The sequence below is a fragment of the Pavona decussata genome, unplaced genomic scaffold (genome assembly GCF_977016875.1).
Source record: "Pavona decussata unplaced genomic scaffold, jaPavDecu1.1 SCAFFOLD_353, whole genome shotgun sequence".
Lineage (NCBI taxonomy): Eukaryota > Metazoa > Cnidaria > Anthozoa > Scleractinia > Agariciidae > Pavona > Pavona decussata.
Window position 1 is genome coordinate 299,199 of NW_028145734.1, and position 18,385 is coordinate 317,583.

The window sequence follows — 18,385 nt, forward strand, 5'->3', positions numbered from 1 at the left end:
GCGCTATCTAAAGACTTGTTTTTTACAGCCTTAAAATCAAAATAACTTAAAGCAGAATTTTAAACTTTTCTTGAAATCGAGACATATTGCAAATGACGTTGTGTAATTTAAATTCATGCATTAAAAAGTGGGGGTCACCGTGCTCGTTGTCGAGCTATTGATCCTCAAAGCGCGAAAATCCTGTTTGAAAATCTTTACGGACGAGAGAAGACTGGGTCGAGTTAAAAAAAAGGCAGCTCCCCGATCACAGGTACTGTAGATAGTTCGTACATTAAATTTATTTGCGTTTGCATGTTTTCTGTCTTCATACAAATGGCCACTGAGAAATTACTTAAACGAAAAAGAAGGGTCGACTGTTATGCGCAGAAGAGGTGTGCAGTGCAAAACAGGGGAATCGCCTTAAGAAAATAAAACACTGACACATCGCGAAATTTAGGACACTTTTTCTCTAATTTCCCCTGCAATCGCGAAAATTAATCCTCGCGAAATTCAGCTCCCGAATTTTCGCGAAATTAAGTACGCGCGAAAATTAGCAAGAATAAGGTAACCCTTTTCTCCCTTAGAAGGGAGGTTTTTGTCCTCTGAAGTTCCGATTGTCTGCAGCAAACACGGCCCATGCAATCAGAATCCCGCATTATCTGCGCGTATATCTGAGCTGACTTTCCAGAAGGTGTCTACATAAATAACAGTTTTTCTTAACTTTTCTTGAGATATTCGTTTCTATCATTTCCCATTGAATTTCAGGTCAATAAGTACATAGAAAGCAAGGATCATTAATAGACGTTTGTGAAACAAAAATATTTTTCAGAAGATTTCACCGAAGGTAATGGAGAAAAACACATCAAAGCCTGATACACGCTAGCAAACGTCTGTGTTTGAGTAGCTTTTACTTTTACCAGCGAGGGTTTGAAGGCACAGTTTTTAATGACAGAATTGGTAGAACGAAAACAAGAGAAAACTGGCTTGCAATGGGAAACATAGCCCGCGCCACATTATAAGTGAAAACCCTATGCTGTCTTGCTCTGAAGCAAGCTAAGTGCAAGAAGCAAGAAGAAAACTGAATTTGAGCGCTAAAAGACCGGGTTTGGGGTGACAATTTAGATGCGTTGGCGGACTTGGCGGGGTTAACTGTTGCTCACTTGTAACACGTTTTGTAGGAAGCTCACAGGTCATGTTTCATTTCATGCAGACTGTCAATGCCATGTATAATTCCAAAGAAACGCCACTCTTTACTCTCCCATACCAGCCTTTAACCTTACTTTCTTGTGATGCACCCAACTGAAGTCTTGTTAATGACAAGCATATCCCTTCAGCCTAGAAAGTCTCAAAATGTGCTTAACGTCTGTAGCCACCTTCTTGAAAACCAACTTAGATATTTGTAGGTCTTACTAGGGCAGAGAAAAAAGGCTTTTTGTTGTTGGTGGCCGTGTTAATTTCCCGCCTCAAAATGGTAATATGCCGTTTTCAGAAAGAAAAAAATCCTTTTTGAAGCGGTAAATAGAAAGAATAACTTCTAAGAAGTATGGCGGCGAAGAAATTACGCTTTGGGGGACAGATTCCCGGAATAGATTGTGAAGCGAGCCCGAAAGATCATAACTTTAACGTAAATCATCCGAGCCTCAACCACGATTCAATAGTAAACGTGAGTCAGGTCTGTATCTGTGTGACTCGGTCATCACGTTATCCGGTATGACGTCAAGTAGCGTAACGGAAGCTTCTCTCTCTTCATTCTCCTTCCCGTGGTCCTTAGCGCTTCGTCACCGCGCTTCGTCACTGGCGTTTCGCGGTCGCCTTTGACCAAAATGCGAAACGAAGCCCCTGAGGAGGAGGCAGGCTTTGTAAGGACGGTGTTTACGCACTCGTTGTTTTGTATTATGCGCTCACTCGTTCGATTTCTGATTCGTCAACAAGTTGTGTGAAACACCGTACGCGCGTACTTTCCACGAAGTAATCTATACCGTATCTAGAGACCGTCCACTTGTGTTTATCTGGCCAATAAGCTTGACCAGGAGACACCGGGCTCAGCTTTTAAAAAGAGAAGTCGGCAATGTTTAATAGAGTTGAACAGTCGAGTTTGGAAATATGGACAACTACTCGGAACTTGCTTCAGTGAGACAAATGACCTGCATATTAAAAGACTGTTCATACAGTCAAGGTGCAAGCACACCCGTGTGGGTGGATTTCAATTGAAAATTTCTTGGAATAGTAACGCAACTCGCAAAAAAATTGACTTTAATAACTTAGGCACGTGACGTCTTTGTAATAAATCGAAACTTGCCCACCGAAGCACTTGTGCCTTCGAGTCGTCCACTCTTCTCAAAAAAGGACAAATTGACGGATTAGCCTGTGAATAGAAGCTTCGTAGGTAAGTCATTGATACTGTTGTAATTTGTTTTTTAAGTTTCAGTAAGATTCGCGCCAGGACATGGCGAGCCCATCAATTCCTATAAAGTCCTGTGTATTGTGAAGTAGGTTTTTTGGTACCGTCGGATAAGCGAGAATATTTGATACGAACCCGGCGAGTGAAGCTTAAACGTTCAGTACCACAGAACCAGTAGCACCGAAAGTAACTAACTTGCTATTTGTTTCCTTTACGCAAAATGATGCGTTTGATATGCCCTAGACGATTGCGAAACCTAAGCAAGTTTAAAGCGAAAGTCAAATGTGTTACAGTGGACTGAAAGAAGCGACATCTTCGTGACCGTCAGTCTTTCTTAGTGCAAACCTTAAACTTTCGTTCTCAAAAATTGGTAGCAAGAGCATCGGTTCAGATCATTAGTTTGTTTTGTATACATCTCGTTCTATTTCTGTCAGAATTTCTAGTGCGGAGTAGTTGTTTTTACTATACGATATATTGTGTGTACTGAAGGAGAATAGAACAGTGAAAATTTACATTTGTTTCTGGGAATTACTGAGTGAACGATTTCTTGACAAGATTCAATAGGGGGAACAGTTACCTCGATAAATTGATTTTCGTTATGGCTCTAAAGTTAATTTGGCTGGGCTCTCCCAAAATCTAGTCGCTTCGTCCGTCCAAAAGCGCGGTAGTAAGCCGGAAGCAAAAGTATTAAAGGTGAAAGTGTTTTAGTTCGTTGCGCACAGAATTCAATTTCACTTTGAACTGTACATGTCGTTTCTCGGAAATGTCTGAGTTACTTTTACTTTAATCTCGATTATTTTATTCCATTTACAACCTCAATTATTATATCAATATTTTAGTAAAATTCTATGAAAGCCCGAGGAAGGTGACAGTTCGTTTTCAGTTCCGGAACTGTAATGCAAACGATTTTCTTTTGACTGTCTCTTTTCTGGGAAATTCACCCCATGACTCATCTCTGAGCATTTTATCAGAACAATCTTCAGTGAAATTAGAATGCCTTTTCCAATCCGGCACGGTTGACGTGACTTCTGATCAGCTTTATGAAGATTTAAAAACACTCTAAGATCCCTGACTAAACTCGGCTCATCCATGTTCTTCAATTCCTAGAATCAACAGCACCTGCCCTGAGGTAAAGCTCTTCGTGGAAATTCCAATAAAACAACAACAAACGCCAATTATTAAAAAAAAGATTCGATTGATGCTCTCAAGCAGTTCAATATACTTTCCCATGCAGGGTAAAGTTTGTGTTCTATTAAACTTTTGAGTGGTTTGGTGTACGCTCACTGCTGCGAACATTCGACAATTAAAATGAGCTACATATTCTGAAACTCCACGTGTTCACTTGTAGTTGTTACTGTACAAGGTGATTCTTAAGTCTGAGTGTGTGGATGAAATCCCTAAGTATGATCCTCCACTGAGTCAAAGTTGATGAGAAGTACAGTTTTCGCTAGCACGGTTGACTTGTGAAATCTAGTAGGGCAAAGCTTTTCAGCTCACGTTTGATCATGAGTCCCTGAGCGCATTCCTAAAGATGTATGTGACCGTTCAAATAAAAGACCTCGCAAGAACAAGCCTGCTTAGACTTGCCTCGAGTCGTCTTATTTATATTCGCCTGACTGGACTCCCACGAAAATGGACAGTTTGAGAAAGTCTATAGACTGCTCAGCAAGCATAGAAAGAGGGGATGAAAACGAATAGCTTCGAGAAGACTCCCCTTAAAACAACTAGTTTAGGTGGGGGGGGGGGGGGGGAGGGGGGAGAGGGGCTTAGGAAAAGCTCGCACTCCGCGCTTGAACATTAAGGAACTCCAGCGGCAGCATATTAAAGGTTGAACTCCTAGCGGCGGATTCTCCCTTTCCAAGGTCCATCAGCTTGGATCCAGACGTTATTTAGGGTACTATTGTATGAAGAAAGATGATATGACCCCATACCTAACAGAGACCCTTTCAATGATGTACGATTCGGGCGAGTTTCAGTTGTTATATAAAATTAAAAAAAGAGAAGGCAAGAGAATGCGCTTTTGTTTTTCAGACGCGTCTCCAGGATTTTGCCGAATGAAGGAAAGGAAAAGATATGTTTACTTACGAGTTTATCTTGAAAACGGAAGGGGACAGAAAAATAACCCTAGATCAAGCTATTTTGATACTCACAGTATGCTTAGAATTCCAAAATGGCAGCAGGGTTCGTTTTCTAAATTAAATTTATATTAAAGACTGGAAAGATGTCTAAGAAGCCATCACAGTCACTTAACAGTCTTGTCCCCGCTGTCAAAGGAGGTTCCGAAAATGGTAGTAAATGTTTCCGCGCGCCTGTGAACTCATCACGCGGGCGTCTATGGCTAAGTGGAGCTCGATTGTTTGGATTCACAGTTTAGATCTCAGAATCAATGTCTGGACACGTCTTCTAAACATGGCAGCTAACCAGCATGCCATTATTTCACTCCGGATTGATCATCAGTCACTGGTTCCCATGTGTTTCGAGTGCTAAACTTATTCTTCAATACTAAGATGTCCTAACATGTTCGAGAGTATCCGCCTCTTGACATTGAGAAACAGAAAACTTTCTATATATTTTTAAAACACACATTGAAGCACCTTATAGATGGTTTAGAGAGCCAGAGCTGAGGAAATATGAGCTTGCAAGTGCGCCTTTTACTTGAGTATTAATTGAGTACAAGTATTTCATTTATTTTTTTTTTAATTTGGGAACATAAACAATCTGTCATTTCCTTTACATTCTCTATACCTAGAAAATTTACCTTGGTTCATAGAGTCGAAAAGATATTTAGCCAATCAGATTATAGATCAAGTTCACGTGGTTTGAGGTTAATATATTGAACGGGAGATTATTTTGGCGCCCTTTACTTTTCCGCCACATTTCATTTTACGTTGTCTTGGACTCCTGACTACGAAAGTTGTTTTATCGGGTTTTATTGGAGGCTAAAAATTACATTTAACTAGCTGATTTATACTGTTTCCTGTGATTGAACAGAAACGTTGAAAAGGTAAGTTGTATTGTTTTAGAGCGTACGTTTCTACCAAAATTGACACTGTTGAAAGTTACTCTCTAGCGCCCATAAAAAGAGAGAGAAGTAAAGAACTTGAGATAACATCACAGTCAGTTGATTTTAAAATCCATACTTACGGTTGGAAAGGGTTTCCCGGAAATCGGGGTATCAGAATACATCGGCTTAACTTTCAGCACTCGATCAGGAAAGAATTCTACAAATAATCGTAGTTCAAGAATTTACCGTGTAATAATATGATGGAGAGGAGAGAGAAGATGACTAAGATCGCCTCGGTTTCAAGAACCTTGCGGCCCATACACTATGTACCAAGTAAGGCAAGGCGCAACACTGTTGTCTGGTTGTGGCACGATGTCTGAATCAATTTGAGTCGGTATATTTTGAGCGGTTAAAGTAAAATCTCAAGGTACAGCAGAGCTTGCTACATGGTGAAGCCTGGAGTGATAATGTACCACATGAAGCGGCCCAAGAGATGGATATTCGGCGCTGAGTTGAAACAGAACAAATTTGTTGTCATGAGTGACGTAGCTACGCCTTGCGAGGAAAAAGAAAATAATCGTGCACCAGGAGAGGAGTAATTAAGGCCTCCTAAAAGAACCTAACCCAGCCTAACATTAAATCATTTGTTTTATGATAGAGTGCAGATACCAGTTGTGATGGCAAACTTCATGTTTTTCTGAGAAATTCACCTTTTGTTTTCTCTCAATATTCGCAGTATGTAACTGGAGACAAAGGGGAAAAGCCCTTTGGAGACCTATACACTTTCAATTTCTATTTGAATAAAGTTTTTATTCGCAAAGCGTTTCCGAACCTGAACAGCCGGGAATTGTCCCCGAGCTTACTTCGGCCGGGGATTGGGTGAGCTGTCTTCTTGAGTGCAGATTATTATTATTATTATTATTATTATTATTATTATTATTATTATTATTATTATTATTATTATTATTGTTGTTGTTGTTATCTCTGCTATCACAGTGTTTGCTGGTGTTCATTTTGTGCATCAGCCGGGCGCAAACCATGCACCTGGGGCATCAGTCACTCAAGTCAATCATTTTATTCAGATACTAAGCACCTTTCGGAGGATTCGCGCAGATCCCAGCATGCAGATCTTTTGAATCTCTGTCACAGTAGCTCTCTCTGATACTTTCTTGATGTTTTCTACCATCCCCATCTTTACTGTACCAAGCGCACCAACAACTACAGGGATCACTATGGTTTTCATTTGCCACATTCTCTGTATTTCTAGTTCTAGGTCTTTGTATTTGTTTTTCTTTTCGGTGTCCTTCAGTGCGATGTTTCTATCTGGTGGGACAGACATATCAATCAGTTTGCAGGTGGAGTTTATACTGAATCTTTAACAATGATGTCTGGTCTGTTCGCTGTTATAGTTCTATCAGTATTGACTGGCATGTCCCACACGATGATGATGTTGTTTTCTTTATTGTGCATCACAGTCTCTGGTGCGTGTTGGTACCATTTGTCTGTAATCTTGACATCATGATCTTTACAGATACTCCGTCCAATGGAGATATGCTGCAGCATTATTGTGCCTGGAGATGTACTCTGTTTTAGCTAATACCTCACATCCAGATACAATATGGTCCACTGTCTCTTCCTGTTGCGAACACATTCTGCATTTGCTCTCAATTTGTTGGCCACATATTACTTTCTGGTAGTTTCTGGTGTTTATTGCCTGGTCTTGAGCTGCCATAAGTAGTCCCTCTGTTTCTCCTTTCAAATTGCTTGACAACCATTTGTTGGTGGTGATTGTGCCTACGTGGGGCTTCTCTAGGGTCTTGGGATACTGGCCATGCAATGCTTTGTCTTTCTACTTTTCTTCTTGGACTTGAATATGTGTTTCAGGGCCTTAGCATTTTCTGAGGCTGATTTATCTTCTCTGTTCTCAAACTCTGGCATTGTTACTGGCGTTCTTGGTTATTGAATTTCTGGCGTTAGATCGTTCATGTTCCAGCACCTGCTTTGGATATCGCCCTTCTTTGTGCTTCAGATAATGATCAAGCCCTATTGTTGCTGTTTTGAATGCTGTTTCTACATCGGTCAGGCCCCTTCCTCCATCTTTTCTTGGGATGTACAGCCTTTCCACATCTCCTTTATGGTGTAATATCTTCTGCATGTTCAATAGTTTGCGTGTTTATGTGTTAATCTTCTTCAGATCTGAGATTTTCCAGCCAATGATGCCAAAACTGTATTGCACAACTGGGACTGCAAGACTATTGATAGCTTCCATTTTGTTTCTTCCATTAAGCTCAGTTCTTAGGATCGATCTTACTCTCCTATTATATTCTTTTCGTATCTTCTCTTTCATTTAATTTTGCTGTGTTGGATACCATCACTTTCATCTACACTCAGGTACGGTATTTGTATACTCCTTCCTGGTCCAACACTTGTATTTCTGCATCAACATCTATTACTAATGTTTCCAGTTAAGGTAAGTTTACCTTTCTTGAAACTGGCTTTGGCCAAAGTCCAAATTCCATACCGACATCATCACTGAACTGTTTCACTACTTTCAGTTCTCCAATTTGTTCTTGTTCGTTCTTGCTTGCTTATTATTATTATTATTATTATTATTATTATTATTATTATTATTATTATTATTATTATTATTATTATCATTATTTTTATCATTATTTTTATGTATGGCGGAAGAGCCCCCCAAGGGGCAATAAAGTATGTATGTATGTATGTATGTATGTATGTATGTATGTATGTATGTATGTATGTATGTATGTATGTATGTATGTATGTATGTATGTATGTATGTATGTATAACGCAGGTTTACAATCTGGCAGCCAAAGGCTGATTTGGACCTGGTTAAAGTAAACTAACGAATTTACAAAAAGAAAATAATAACAAAAAAGTATGTAACAAATTGTGTGCGCATGTGTATTACATATGAATGATTAAGGAGACTAAAAGGAGATAGATTATTAATAATAAAAATTTAGACAATAAAAATAAAAGGAGTCATAATGCGGGAATCTTCTTTATCGAAGCTAAAGTCATTGATGGTTTTGTGAGTTTGCTTTAAGGCGTTCGAAGTGGTTTCAGGTGGAGACTTAGAGATAGCTTTGAGATGAAAGATAGACGAACGATGTCGTAAAACCTTCCTGATAAAAATGTAAGAGGCTCAATGGCCGAATACTTCAAAAATTTTAACAGCCGTCATATTCAAATTTTAACCACTTTCCCTGAACTCTTAGCTGTGCCGGTAACGACGCGTTTAATGTGTCTCGACTTCGTGGAAAAATCCTTCCAATTAATTGTCATTATTAACTAAGATCGTGAAGTGAGTTTGGCTACAATCACTCGCATTATTGTCAATTCTAATTCTGCGTTCTCTTGTTGTTGCGTAGATCTGATACGCAGAAGTAGTTGATCGGCGAACAGCAGCCTATTCCTACTCACAGTTCCTCCATTCTAAGATGATGGCAGATCAGAGAGCCCGTGAAGATTTCCGCCTTCCTGTACAAGACCTCAACAACGAAGGTGATCTTGCGGCAGAGATAGCGAAACTCTTGAAGCAAAACCCAGATCTAAAGGCTCAAGTGTCCGAAAATTTACGTCATCAGTTCTTGCAATTGGTAATAAATGAAGCGTGTCCCCCCGCTCCGCCAAAGGGAAGCAAACTTCAAACCATCACCAGTACCTTGCAAGCAGTGGCAAGATTCGCGTTTGTATTCCTGATGACTACCTTGCAGACCTTTACTGATGTCATCAAAATGGAAGAAGAAATTCTGAAAGAACTGCGAGACAATTTTGACTGGATGAAGCGGAACCTTGAGGGCGTTGAAAAGAAGCTCAAAAAGGTGGAACAAGTTGTTGGAAACTTGAAATGGACGGTACGTTTACTTGCTGTTGTTGTTATTTTTGCTATATACTGTCACTCCTGCTGCCGCTGTTGCTGTTGTCAAAGTGAGCCGGAATGTTCAAGTAGTCACATGTGCAATTATTTATTCACAGCTTACCTTATTTTCTAAAGAAAATCGGTTTACTTCTGAGCAAAGTCTGTAGTTTTCGTGACATCAATAGTACACACATACTGACTTAAAGGGAAAGTATCATGATATCTTTTGTTAAAAATGATGAAATAAAACCTTTAATCAGCTTCCAAATAATTCTAAAATGACGAGAGGAAAGAAATCAACTCAATTCTTGAAAGGAACAACTCGTGATCTGTGCTCGCGCATTTTGTAAACAAAATTTTTCAAGTTTCAATCCATACCGAACTTCTCTGTCTCTGGTCACAGGCACTAATCGACAGTTTTATTGCACTGGGGGATAATTTATAACAAAACTAGACAATTATTTCATTGTTTCTGCTGACAGACAAACCAGACAAACATTTTTAGGTTTTGAAGTGACAGCAAATTTGCGTAACACTCCCCCTTTAAAGAATATGTGACTGTTTGTTTTATTTTCATCATTAGTTTCCGATTGCATTTAAGTTAGTTCAGCCTTGACACAGGACGCTAAAACCTACTAGTTAATGATCCAATTTATTCCTTAGAAAGCTCGGTTTCAGAATAACTCTTCAGGTGGAAAAATGAATTTAAAAAATGGTATAGGTACGACTGCGATGATGTCAAAAACGTGGAACCTGTTTCCCTTTTGTGCAAACCATTCAGTTACTGGAAATCGAAAGAGGAGCCCACTCTAGTTTATTTTTATTTAATTATTTATTTATTTATTTATTTATTTATTTATTTATCGGATCGCCGATAAATATGTTAAGGGGAAGGGTATGGCAAGGGGCAGTGACCATGGCATCAGGGCGAGGTCCTAATCCAAAGCACTTGGCGCATGCGTGGAAATTAATTATGTCCCGATGAAAATTACGCAGATCCAAAGAGCTATTGAAGATGACTACAAGATCTCGAATACTGAAAACAAGAAACTGGAAACGGGGTTTGTTACTACGAAGTGTGATGTAGATTCATGCGAGGATTACTTCACTTGTGTACGAGAGGCTAACGCTCGCCTTCAACTTTGAGCAAAAAAATCGACTATGTCTGCTCGTAATCTTCTCATCGTTGGAATTATGGGGATCATGGCAGCTGTCTTTTCCGCAGGCTGTAAGTTTACGTTATTTTAGTCCTTTTTCGTGCACAAGATTCGATGTGTGTCTAGATACAAATAGTTTTTTTTAGCTAATGAATGGTCTTAGGGAACTTAGCCTCGGAGTCGGCTGGTGAGGGCAAAGGATCGTAGGTCAAAAGTTAAGGAAAACAGACAAAACAGACTAAGGACTGTTAATTCTGAAAGGGGTACGCAATGAAGAAAATTCCATGTTGTATAGTTATTTGTATGCCTTCGTTTACAATTATTTTCTTTTGATTTCTTTTTTGGTGTTTTAAGTTTTCCACGGTATTTTCAATTTAAAGTACTTTGTCTGATATATGATTTGTACTCCCACATGTTAACACTTGTCTGATAGCATATTCGCATTGTTCTAGTTTACTCTTGGTTTGATAGTGAAATATTTATTCTTTATATATGGTATCAAACCATTTGCAAACAGATAAAGATGAAAACGATAAATAGGACTGTGAACAGTATTTTGGTATTTGATAAATATACATGACCAAGCTTATTATAAACTGTTTTGAGCGCCTAAAAAGAAAGGCAAAAATTTCATGGCCCCCCTGCAAACGTTTTGCCTCCCTCTCTTCTCGCCAACCCTAAAAAAATGAACATTTCCTTATGCCCCGACTAGAGGATTTACATAGACTGGCTGAGTTTCAGATGATCTATTTTCATTTCTTTTTCCTATTGCAAAGCTCCTAGGTTCGTATCGGGAGTTAGGGCACAATGCGTTCCCAATCATGAAATTGGGAACTCATAGCGTTATTTTGGCTGATAAAGTATAGACCTTTTTCTGTTTTCTTTTTCTCTCTCTCAAGTTTTGTATCTTTGGGATGGTGACAAGGGGATGAAGACTTACATGGCACTGGCAAGCTTCTTAGTTGCCGCGGTAGCCTTCTGCAAGCAAAAGGCACAGAGTTTTCTCAACAACAGGAAGCTCTTAACCGAATGCAAAGAGTTCAAGCACAACGACTTGCAGAAAGCGGAACTGCTTGCAAAAGATATAAAACGAGATGTCGAGGTGACACTGCCCTTGTTGAAGAAGCAGCTTCGTGTGTTGGACTTCGATGTATCGCGTTACGCCTCGTCCCAACGACCTCATGATCACTGGGAGTGACATTTCGTAAATGTCAGCGTCAGCCTGCCTCGACCCCAGGCGCCTAGCTCACTAAAAGACGCGAGTAACAGACCAAAAACAAACTCTTTTAGAAAACAGGTTTGTAGTTTTCATATCGAGCATTGTTAAGAGCTTCATAAAATCTACTTATTAATCTACTTATAAAGTAAGACTGACGTGTTAAGTAGGATAAGGTAACTAAGTTTTCTCAACTAAGTTTTCTCAAGACGTCTTATTAGAAACATGTAGACTCTTTTATCGATCTTACCCTTTTTACCCCTTATTTTTAGATAGCTATATTTGTAATTTGTTTTGTACTCTTTCTTTAGATTTATGCAGGGCCTCACTAAAAACCACATTTTGTGACGTGGGCTCCCTGTTGATATATTATTATTATTATTATTATTATTATTATTATTATTATTATTATTATTATTATTATTATTATTATTGTTATTACTGAGGGCAAGGTAATTGAGACCCGACTGATCAATTTTCATTACTTTTCCCTATTCCAAAGCGTTTGGAAAAGGGAACCACAGAAGGGGAATTGCGTTCTGGGTTGTGAGAGCTCACAGTGTTAACCAGCGTCATTAATTATCGCCTTTTTGTTTTGTTATTCGTCCGTGACCTTAAAGCCTGGTTTTCACTAGTGACGCATGGCAAGCTTCTAAGGCGCAATCACCAGCACAAGCATAAGAGCTTTATGTCGAGTGAAAACGAACGCGCAGTAACTGACACAAGAAAAAAAGCACAAGAAAAGGAAAAAGATTTGTGCCTGTGCTTGTGCTTATGCTTGAGTCGAGGCCTTTTTCACGGTGAAACACGCATTCTTATGCTTGCGCGTTGTGCTTGCGTCGTTAGTCAAAACTAGGCTTAAGAGGTATTTTTAATATTTCGACCGTTATGGTGTCACTTTGGCTTGTAGTACAAGAACCAATGTCATTCATTTATGGCTGCAGTTTGTAATGCATAAAGCTGAGGATAAAGCCCTTTTAAGGCAACAGTTAACATGCTTTTTGGTAAGGAGAAGATTGTTATTTAGACCTGACTACGTGGAGCAACTCAGTTATTAGTGTATATCGATCAGACTTCATGAGGTTTTCTTTAGCAATATTGCCATTGCTTTTACGGTTGTGCTTTGTTTGAGCGGCTCGCTATCGCATCTGTCTATTACTGACAAGCGATTCCAACCGTAAAGCTTTTTGCCGATACTTTTTACTGTTATGTGAAACAGTAGGGCTAGTTAGTAGTATGAACTGGTAGGAAGTAGATCGAGTATAGTTTAAGTTGCCTTAGAGCAATCTTTGATTAACATATCGTTCAAATATCACAGGGCCCTGTAATGATAGGTTTTATAGTTGTTTACGTATTTCTCACCGGATGAACTGATTCCAGGCTGAGCAAGTAAACTAGACTTGTATATACATATATTATAGAAACGGACATATCAGTCTATAAAAGAATTAGTATAGCTTCGCTATCAATTTACTCATATTTGTAAAAGGTAATGTATTTAGTTGTTAGGTAGTATCAATGCTAAAATTTAGCGCACGCAGAGCGATAAGTTTGAATTCAGGGCGCTACGTTTTTCTTGTTCGAGTGCTAACAACCCCGCTTTCTTTTGGTGCGGAGGGCAATTGCTTGTTACTCTGCACTGACAATGACAGTTCAATGCGACAGGAAAGAGAGTAAGTAAGTAAGTAAGTAAGTAAGCGACAATAGCGTCTAACGTCAGTAACGCCTATATGTAATATAAATACGGGACGCACTTAAGTTGTACTGTATTTTCAATAAAAGATGAAACTGAATTCTGATTACGACCGAACCTGGAAGCAGGCTTATACAAATCGCAACAAGAGGTCAAATTCAACAACCGCAACAAAAATTTTCATCATTGGTGAAAAGACTTCTTACAAAAGAAGGCAAGCGACAATTAGAAGGCTTTCTTAAATAGCTATTAAACCCTCCACAACACGCTACACTACACACTTATAAACAGATTTGGATGCCGATAAATTGTCTTAAGTCGTGGCCTTAGTTAGACTCTGTTTGAATAACTGGCCCCAGAAGTTTAATTCGCCTGCCCTATTTCGCGTAAATGAGGCGAACACACTCATATTTTGAGAGATCAGAAGGGTAAACAATTCAATCTAGCTTTCGCCGTTGTTCCATGTCAGAATCGGTAGTTATCTGCCTGGTCTGATTAAACAGAAAAATATTGACAATTTTAGACTCGTCAGTCTTTTCAACTAATGATATATACTCATTGGTATGCAATGTTAATTTTTTGTTGGGATGAGATTATTTTGACCCCGTAAAGAGATTCGAATGCTGACGTTTCGAGCGATAAGCGGAGATGGCCGTAACGCTCGAAACGTCAGCGCTTAAATCTCTTTTCGGTGGCCAAACTATCAGAACTGATCAACTCACAACAACAACAACAAAAACAACAACAAAAACAATCGTTCCCACTCTGCGCAGCACCACAGGTTCTTTAGAAACTACCTTATTCTTACTAATTTTCGCGATTTCAAAAAATTGCGAAATTTAATACTCGCGAAAAAAAGATCGCGCAGAATTTAATACCATGTCATATAACAAAACAATGTTCTAAGTTAACCGGGCCTTGTGGCGAATTTTTCTAAGGTAAAACTGTAACTATCTTGAAAAAAATCTTTCCAGTTTTGTTTTCGATTAGCACTCTTCCTTCTGTTCGCTATTTTCTTCAGCTTGTAATTCGACCAAAACCTCTTTAGTACAGTCTTCAATTTTACTTTGTAGGCTCCTGGTAGTTAGATTGAGGCGGACCTTAGTATCCTTCCAGTATTTCCTTATTCTTTGTGACAAGTGCCCTAAGCTCAGGGTTTAAGAAAATAAAACAATGACAAAATCGCGAAATTTAGTACACTTTTGCTCTAATTTCTCTTGCAATCGCAAAAATTAATACTCACGAAATTCGGCTCCCGAATTTTCGCGAAATTATGTACGCGCGAAAATTAGTGAAAATAAGGAAACCCTCTTCTCCCTTAAAAGGGATCTTTTTTGTCCTCTGATCACTGCTTCAATTGTCTGCAGCAAACACGGCCCAATCAGAATCCCGCATTATCTGCGCGTATATCTGTATTAGGCGGCCACCTCTATTAAGCGGCCGCGGCCACCCTGTAGCAGTCCTATGTTTGTCTTTCTTTGTTATTTTCACCTGTATTAAGCGGCCACCCTTGAATGGAAACTAAGCCATATGCGTAGTACCATGGATAACAGGAATTGTCGCTGGCAGTGCCGACAGTCAACGACTTGCTCTACAAACAAAAGTTTCAAATTCCGAGGCGCCAAACGCACGTGTCCGACTTTTTTAAGTCGCCGTAATTCTTACCCTATTCCTATTTTAACTTAAAGAATTAAATTGTATATTGTGTTACTTTTAATTAGCAACATTACCGTTATAACTCCACTTCGATCGTGACAACTATGAAATGACGGAATGAGATATTTTGCTGTGAACTGCAAGTCACGTAAGTAAGTGAGTTAGAAAAACAATACTGTACACCGTTCAAGAGTAGAGGACAATTTATTGCACAGTGCTTTTGCACAATGTTACGTATATTATACCATTAAGTTACAAGTTGGCACTGAAGTTTGATTAAAGTATTGATCTCTTGAAAGATTGTCCTATTGTTTCCTTGCATGAAATGTTTTTGTATGCTACACCATTAAAATTGACATTAGACCACGCCCAGTGAGTATTTTTAGTGATCCTGTATTAAGCGGCCACCTGTATTAAGCGGCCAGTTCCTCAATTCCCGAGGGTGGCCGTTATATACAGGTTCGACTGTACACCGGTGCTTTATGAGCTGCACTGGCTGCCAGTTTCTTTGCGTATTGACTATAAGATTTTACTTTTGACTTTCAAATGTATTTATGGCCTAGCGCCAACTTATCTTAGCGATCTTATTAGTATAAAATCGAATTCATTTTATAATCTTAGGTCTACTGGTAAGCTCTTATCGGACTATCCCAAGGGAAAGACGCTTACAACATTGGGAGCAAGATCATTCTCAGCAGCAGCTCCGAAACTCTGGAATGAGCTACCTTTGGAGCTTCGTCAAGCAACATCACTTGACAGTTTTAAATCTCAACTTAAAACCTATCTTTTTAAGAAGTATTTTTATAGTTTGTAACTTAGTTTATTTTATTCTTACGGTGATGTATTTTCGTTTTCTTTTAAACATATGATTGTAAAGCGCTATTGATCAGCACATGTAAATACGCGCTATATAAATTGGTAAATTATTATTATTATTATTATTACTATTATTACTATTATTATTATTATTATTATTATTATTATTATTATTATAATTATTAATTCGTTCAGCCTAGAAAGTCTCAAAATGTGCTAAACTTCTGTAGCCACCTTCTTGAAAATCAGCTCAGATATTTGTACGTCTTACTAAGATGGAGAAAGAAGGCTTTTTGTTTTTGTTGGCCGTGTTAATTTCTCGCCCCAACCCTACGTCAATATGCCGTTTTCAGAAAGAAAACAAACCTTGAGTCAAGCGGTAAATAGAAAGAATAACTTCTAAGAAGTGTGACGGCGAAGAAATTACTCTTTGGGGGACAGATTCCCGGAACAGATTGTGAAGCGAGCCCGAAAGATCATAACTTTAAAGTAACTCATCCGAGCCCCCACCAAGATTCAATAGTAAACGTGAGTCAGGTCTGTATCTGTGTGGCTCGGTCATTAAGTTGTCATAAATCACTTTCCGGTATGACGTCAAGTAGCGTAACGGAAGGTTAACGAAACAACATCACGCTATCTTTCTTATTAAAACTATTCCATTAGTTCAATCGCGACGGGAGGGCGAGGCGTACAATGGCAATAATAATTGAGGCCGCTTATTAAGTCTTTATTAAGCTTATATTCCCTTGCATTTTCTTCAATGTTTTCACCAAATATTTCAAATCAGGGCACACCTTCTCATCCAGCTAAGTATCCAATTGAAACCATCGAAGTACCGAATGTGAAACGTGTTTCTACCCACGATCTCACCTGAATGAATGCCTTTGATTATTTATTTGTACGTATAAACAGATTGTGCCTGTGGGTAGCCTTTCAAAGTTAATGCTTGAATCGACCAAAACATCCCGCGTGAACGCTTCCGAGAGCCTTGTTTGTAAAAAAACTCAAGATAAAAACTGTCTTAGTTTTCTAGCAGGATCTATAATGTGTTCTTGTCGAAAATATTCATCCCCCATCAGGGAATTGGAAATCACATGGGGGTGGGTCAAAGGCACATAGGAAATTCACTTCACATTCATGCCGAAAACAGTTCTTAAAAATTGTTATTTATCAACTTCGTAGATCTTTCTTGAAGACGTTGCTGTGTTACTATTTTACAGAAACTCTTTAAAACAATATTTCTCTTCTCTGAAAAGCCTTTGGAAGCGAAGTAGTCCGAACTTAGAAATCCTGGAAATCTATCAGTTATCGAAGAGAAGAATTTACAGTCTGAAACATCGCGTCGTGTGACTTAATTAGAATTTGTGAACCTTTCTTGCATGCAAATATAATGTTCACTGACAAGAAATTGAATTTTTTTCAAAGCTGAAAAAAGAAAAACTTTGTATGAACAAGTGAAAGCCTCCAATTTACATAAAACATCGAGACATCTGTTCGTGACGTTTGCATTAAGGGCTTTGTCTGCACTGTCCAAGGCATTCCAAAAACTATTGACCTTAGTCCGCCATGCGCCAGACTTCGAGAAAATATGGCCAATTCGACATTCTTTTCATGTGTTATTGAGCTGATAAAAATTATACTCCGTTTCGCCTGTGGTTTCAAGTTACGATCTCAAATGTCAACTTGTCTGCCACCGCTCATAACAAGTTTTTTTTTTAATTTTTCCGAGCTATCCCGATTCAAAATGAAAGCTATTGCCTGAAATAACTAAATTGAATCATTACCATAAGAAGTATCGATTAAGTAGAGCTAAAGCGACTCTTAGACAATTTGCATACGAAGTAAAGATGAAATGACACGTGTTCCCGCTATACGTCACAAAGTTCTCTTGTGCTATGACTGGCTTAAAGAACGAGAGGCACGTGAACGACCTGGTTCCCAGGGAGATTGCCACGTGAAATGAGGTTGAAACCATTGTGACGTAAATCTCTCTTAACATCTCTCTATCATTACTTTTGACAGCGTTTCTGAGAATTTTTCTGCATACAAAATCGTACTCGCGGCTCTATTCTCTGCCAACTCACAAACCCTCTCCAGAAGGTCTTTACCGATTAGAAAAATAAAATAAAATAAAATGGGTTACTTTGGATTGCTAAGTGACGAGACCGACTGTGGCACAAATGTAAAAATTAGCATGTGAAAAACAGACATCGATGAACATCGATCATAATTTTTAATGTATTCTTTCATGAATCGTCGGCTTCCCTAAAAATGCCAGCATTCAAACTGATCCTACTAATTTTCATGTTTATAGTCATTTGCTCGTGGCTTCCGCATGTAAACAGTAAACTTATCTCTTCATGATCAAAAAAGGTTTTAAGAGCAGTACTTTGTTCACCCTCATCAAGCGAATTTCGAAATTTCTTCCTCTTGAAATTCGAGCTTTACAGCCACCCGTTTTTTTCTTTTCTAGGAAAAAAGAATTATAAATTCTGCAAGATATGATTGGTCCTTACACGAATTATCTGACATGCATCATCCCCTAAATTTAGTGAAACCGTATAAAACCGGTT

At 38.7% G+C, this 18,385-nt stretch overlaps 2 protein-coding genes across 4 annotated transcripts in view; both read left to right on the forward strand.

Moving 5' to 3' along the window:
• LOC146453031 (uncharacterized) overlaps positions 1-13,440 on the forward strand; it is a 41,329-nt gene extending 27,889 nt beyond the window's left edge. The window contains exon 6 of the transcript XR_014859599.1: positions 12,436-13,440. The gene's annotated coding sequence lies outside the window, so the exon portion shown is untranslated. The remainder of the gene's footprint in view (positions 1-12,435) is intronic.
• Positions 1-13,440, forward strand: part of LOC146453032 (uncharacterized) — a 29,033-nt gene extending 15,593 nt beyond the window's left edge. For 2 of the 3 annotated variants that reach the window (XM_085097114.1, XM_085097115.1), the window contains exon 4: positions 11,331-13,440. In XM_085097114.1, coding sequence (XP_084953240.1) covers positions 11,331-11,629 — 299 coding nt within the window. In that variant the 3' untranslated portion in view covers positions 11,630-13,440. The remainder of the gene's footprint in view (positions 1-11,330) is intronic. The other variant, XR_014859600.1, reaches the window with a different exon arrangement.
• Positions 13,441-18,385: the final 4,945 nt, after the last annotated feature.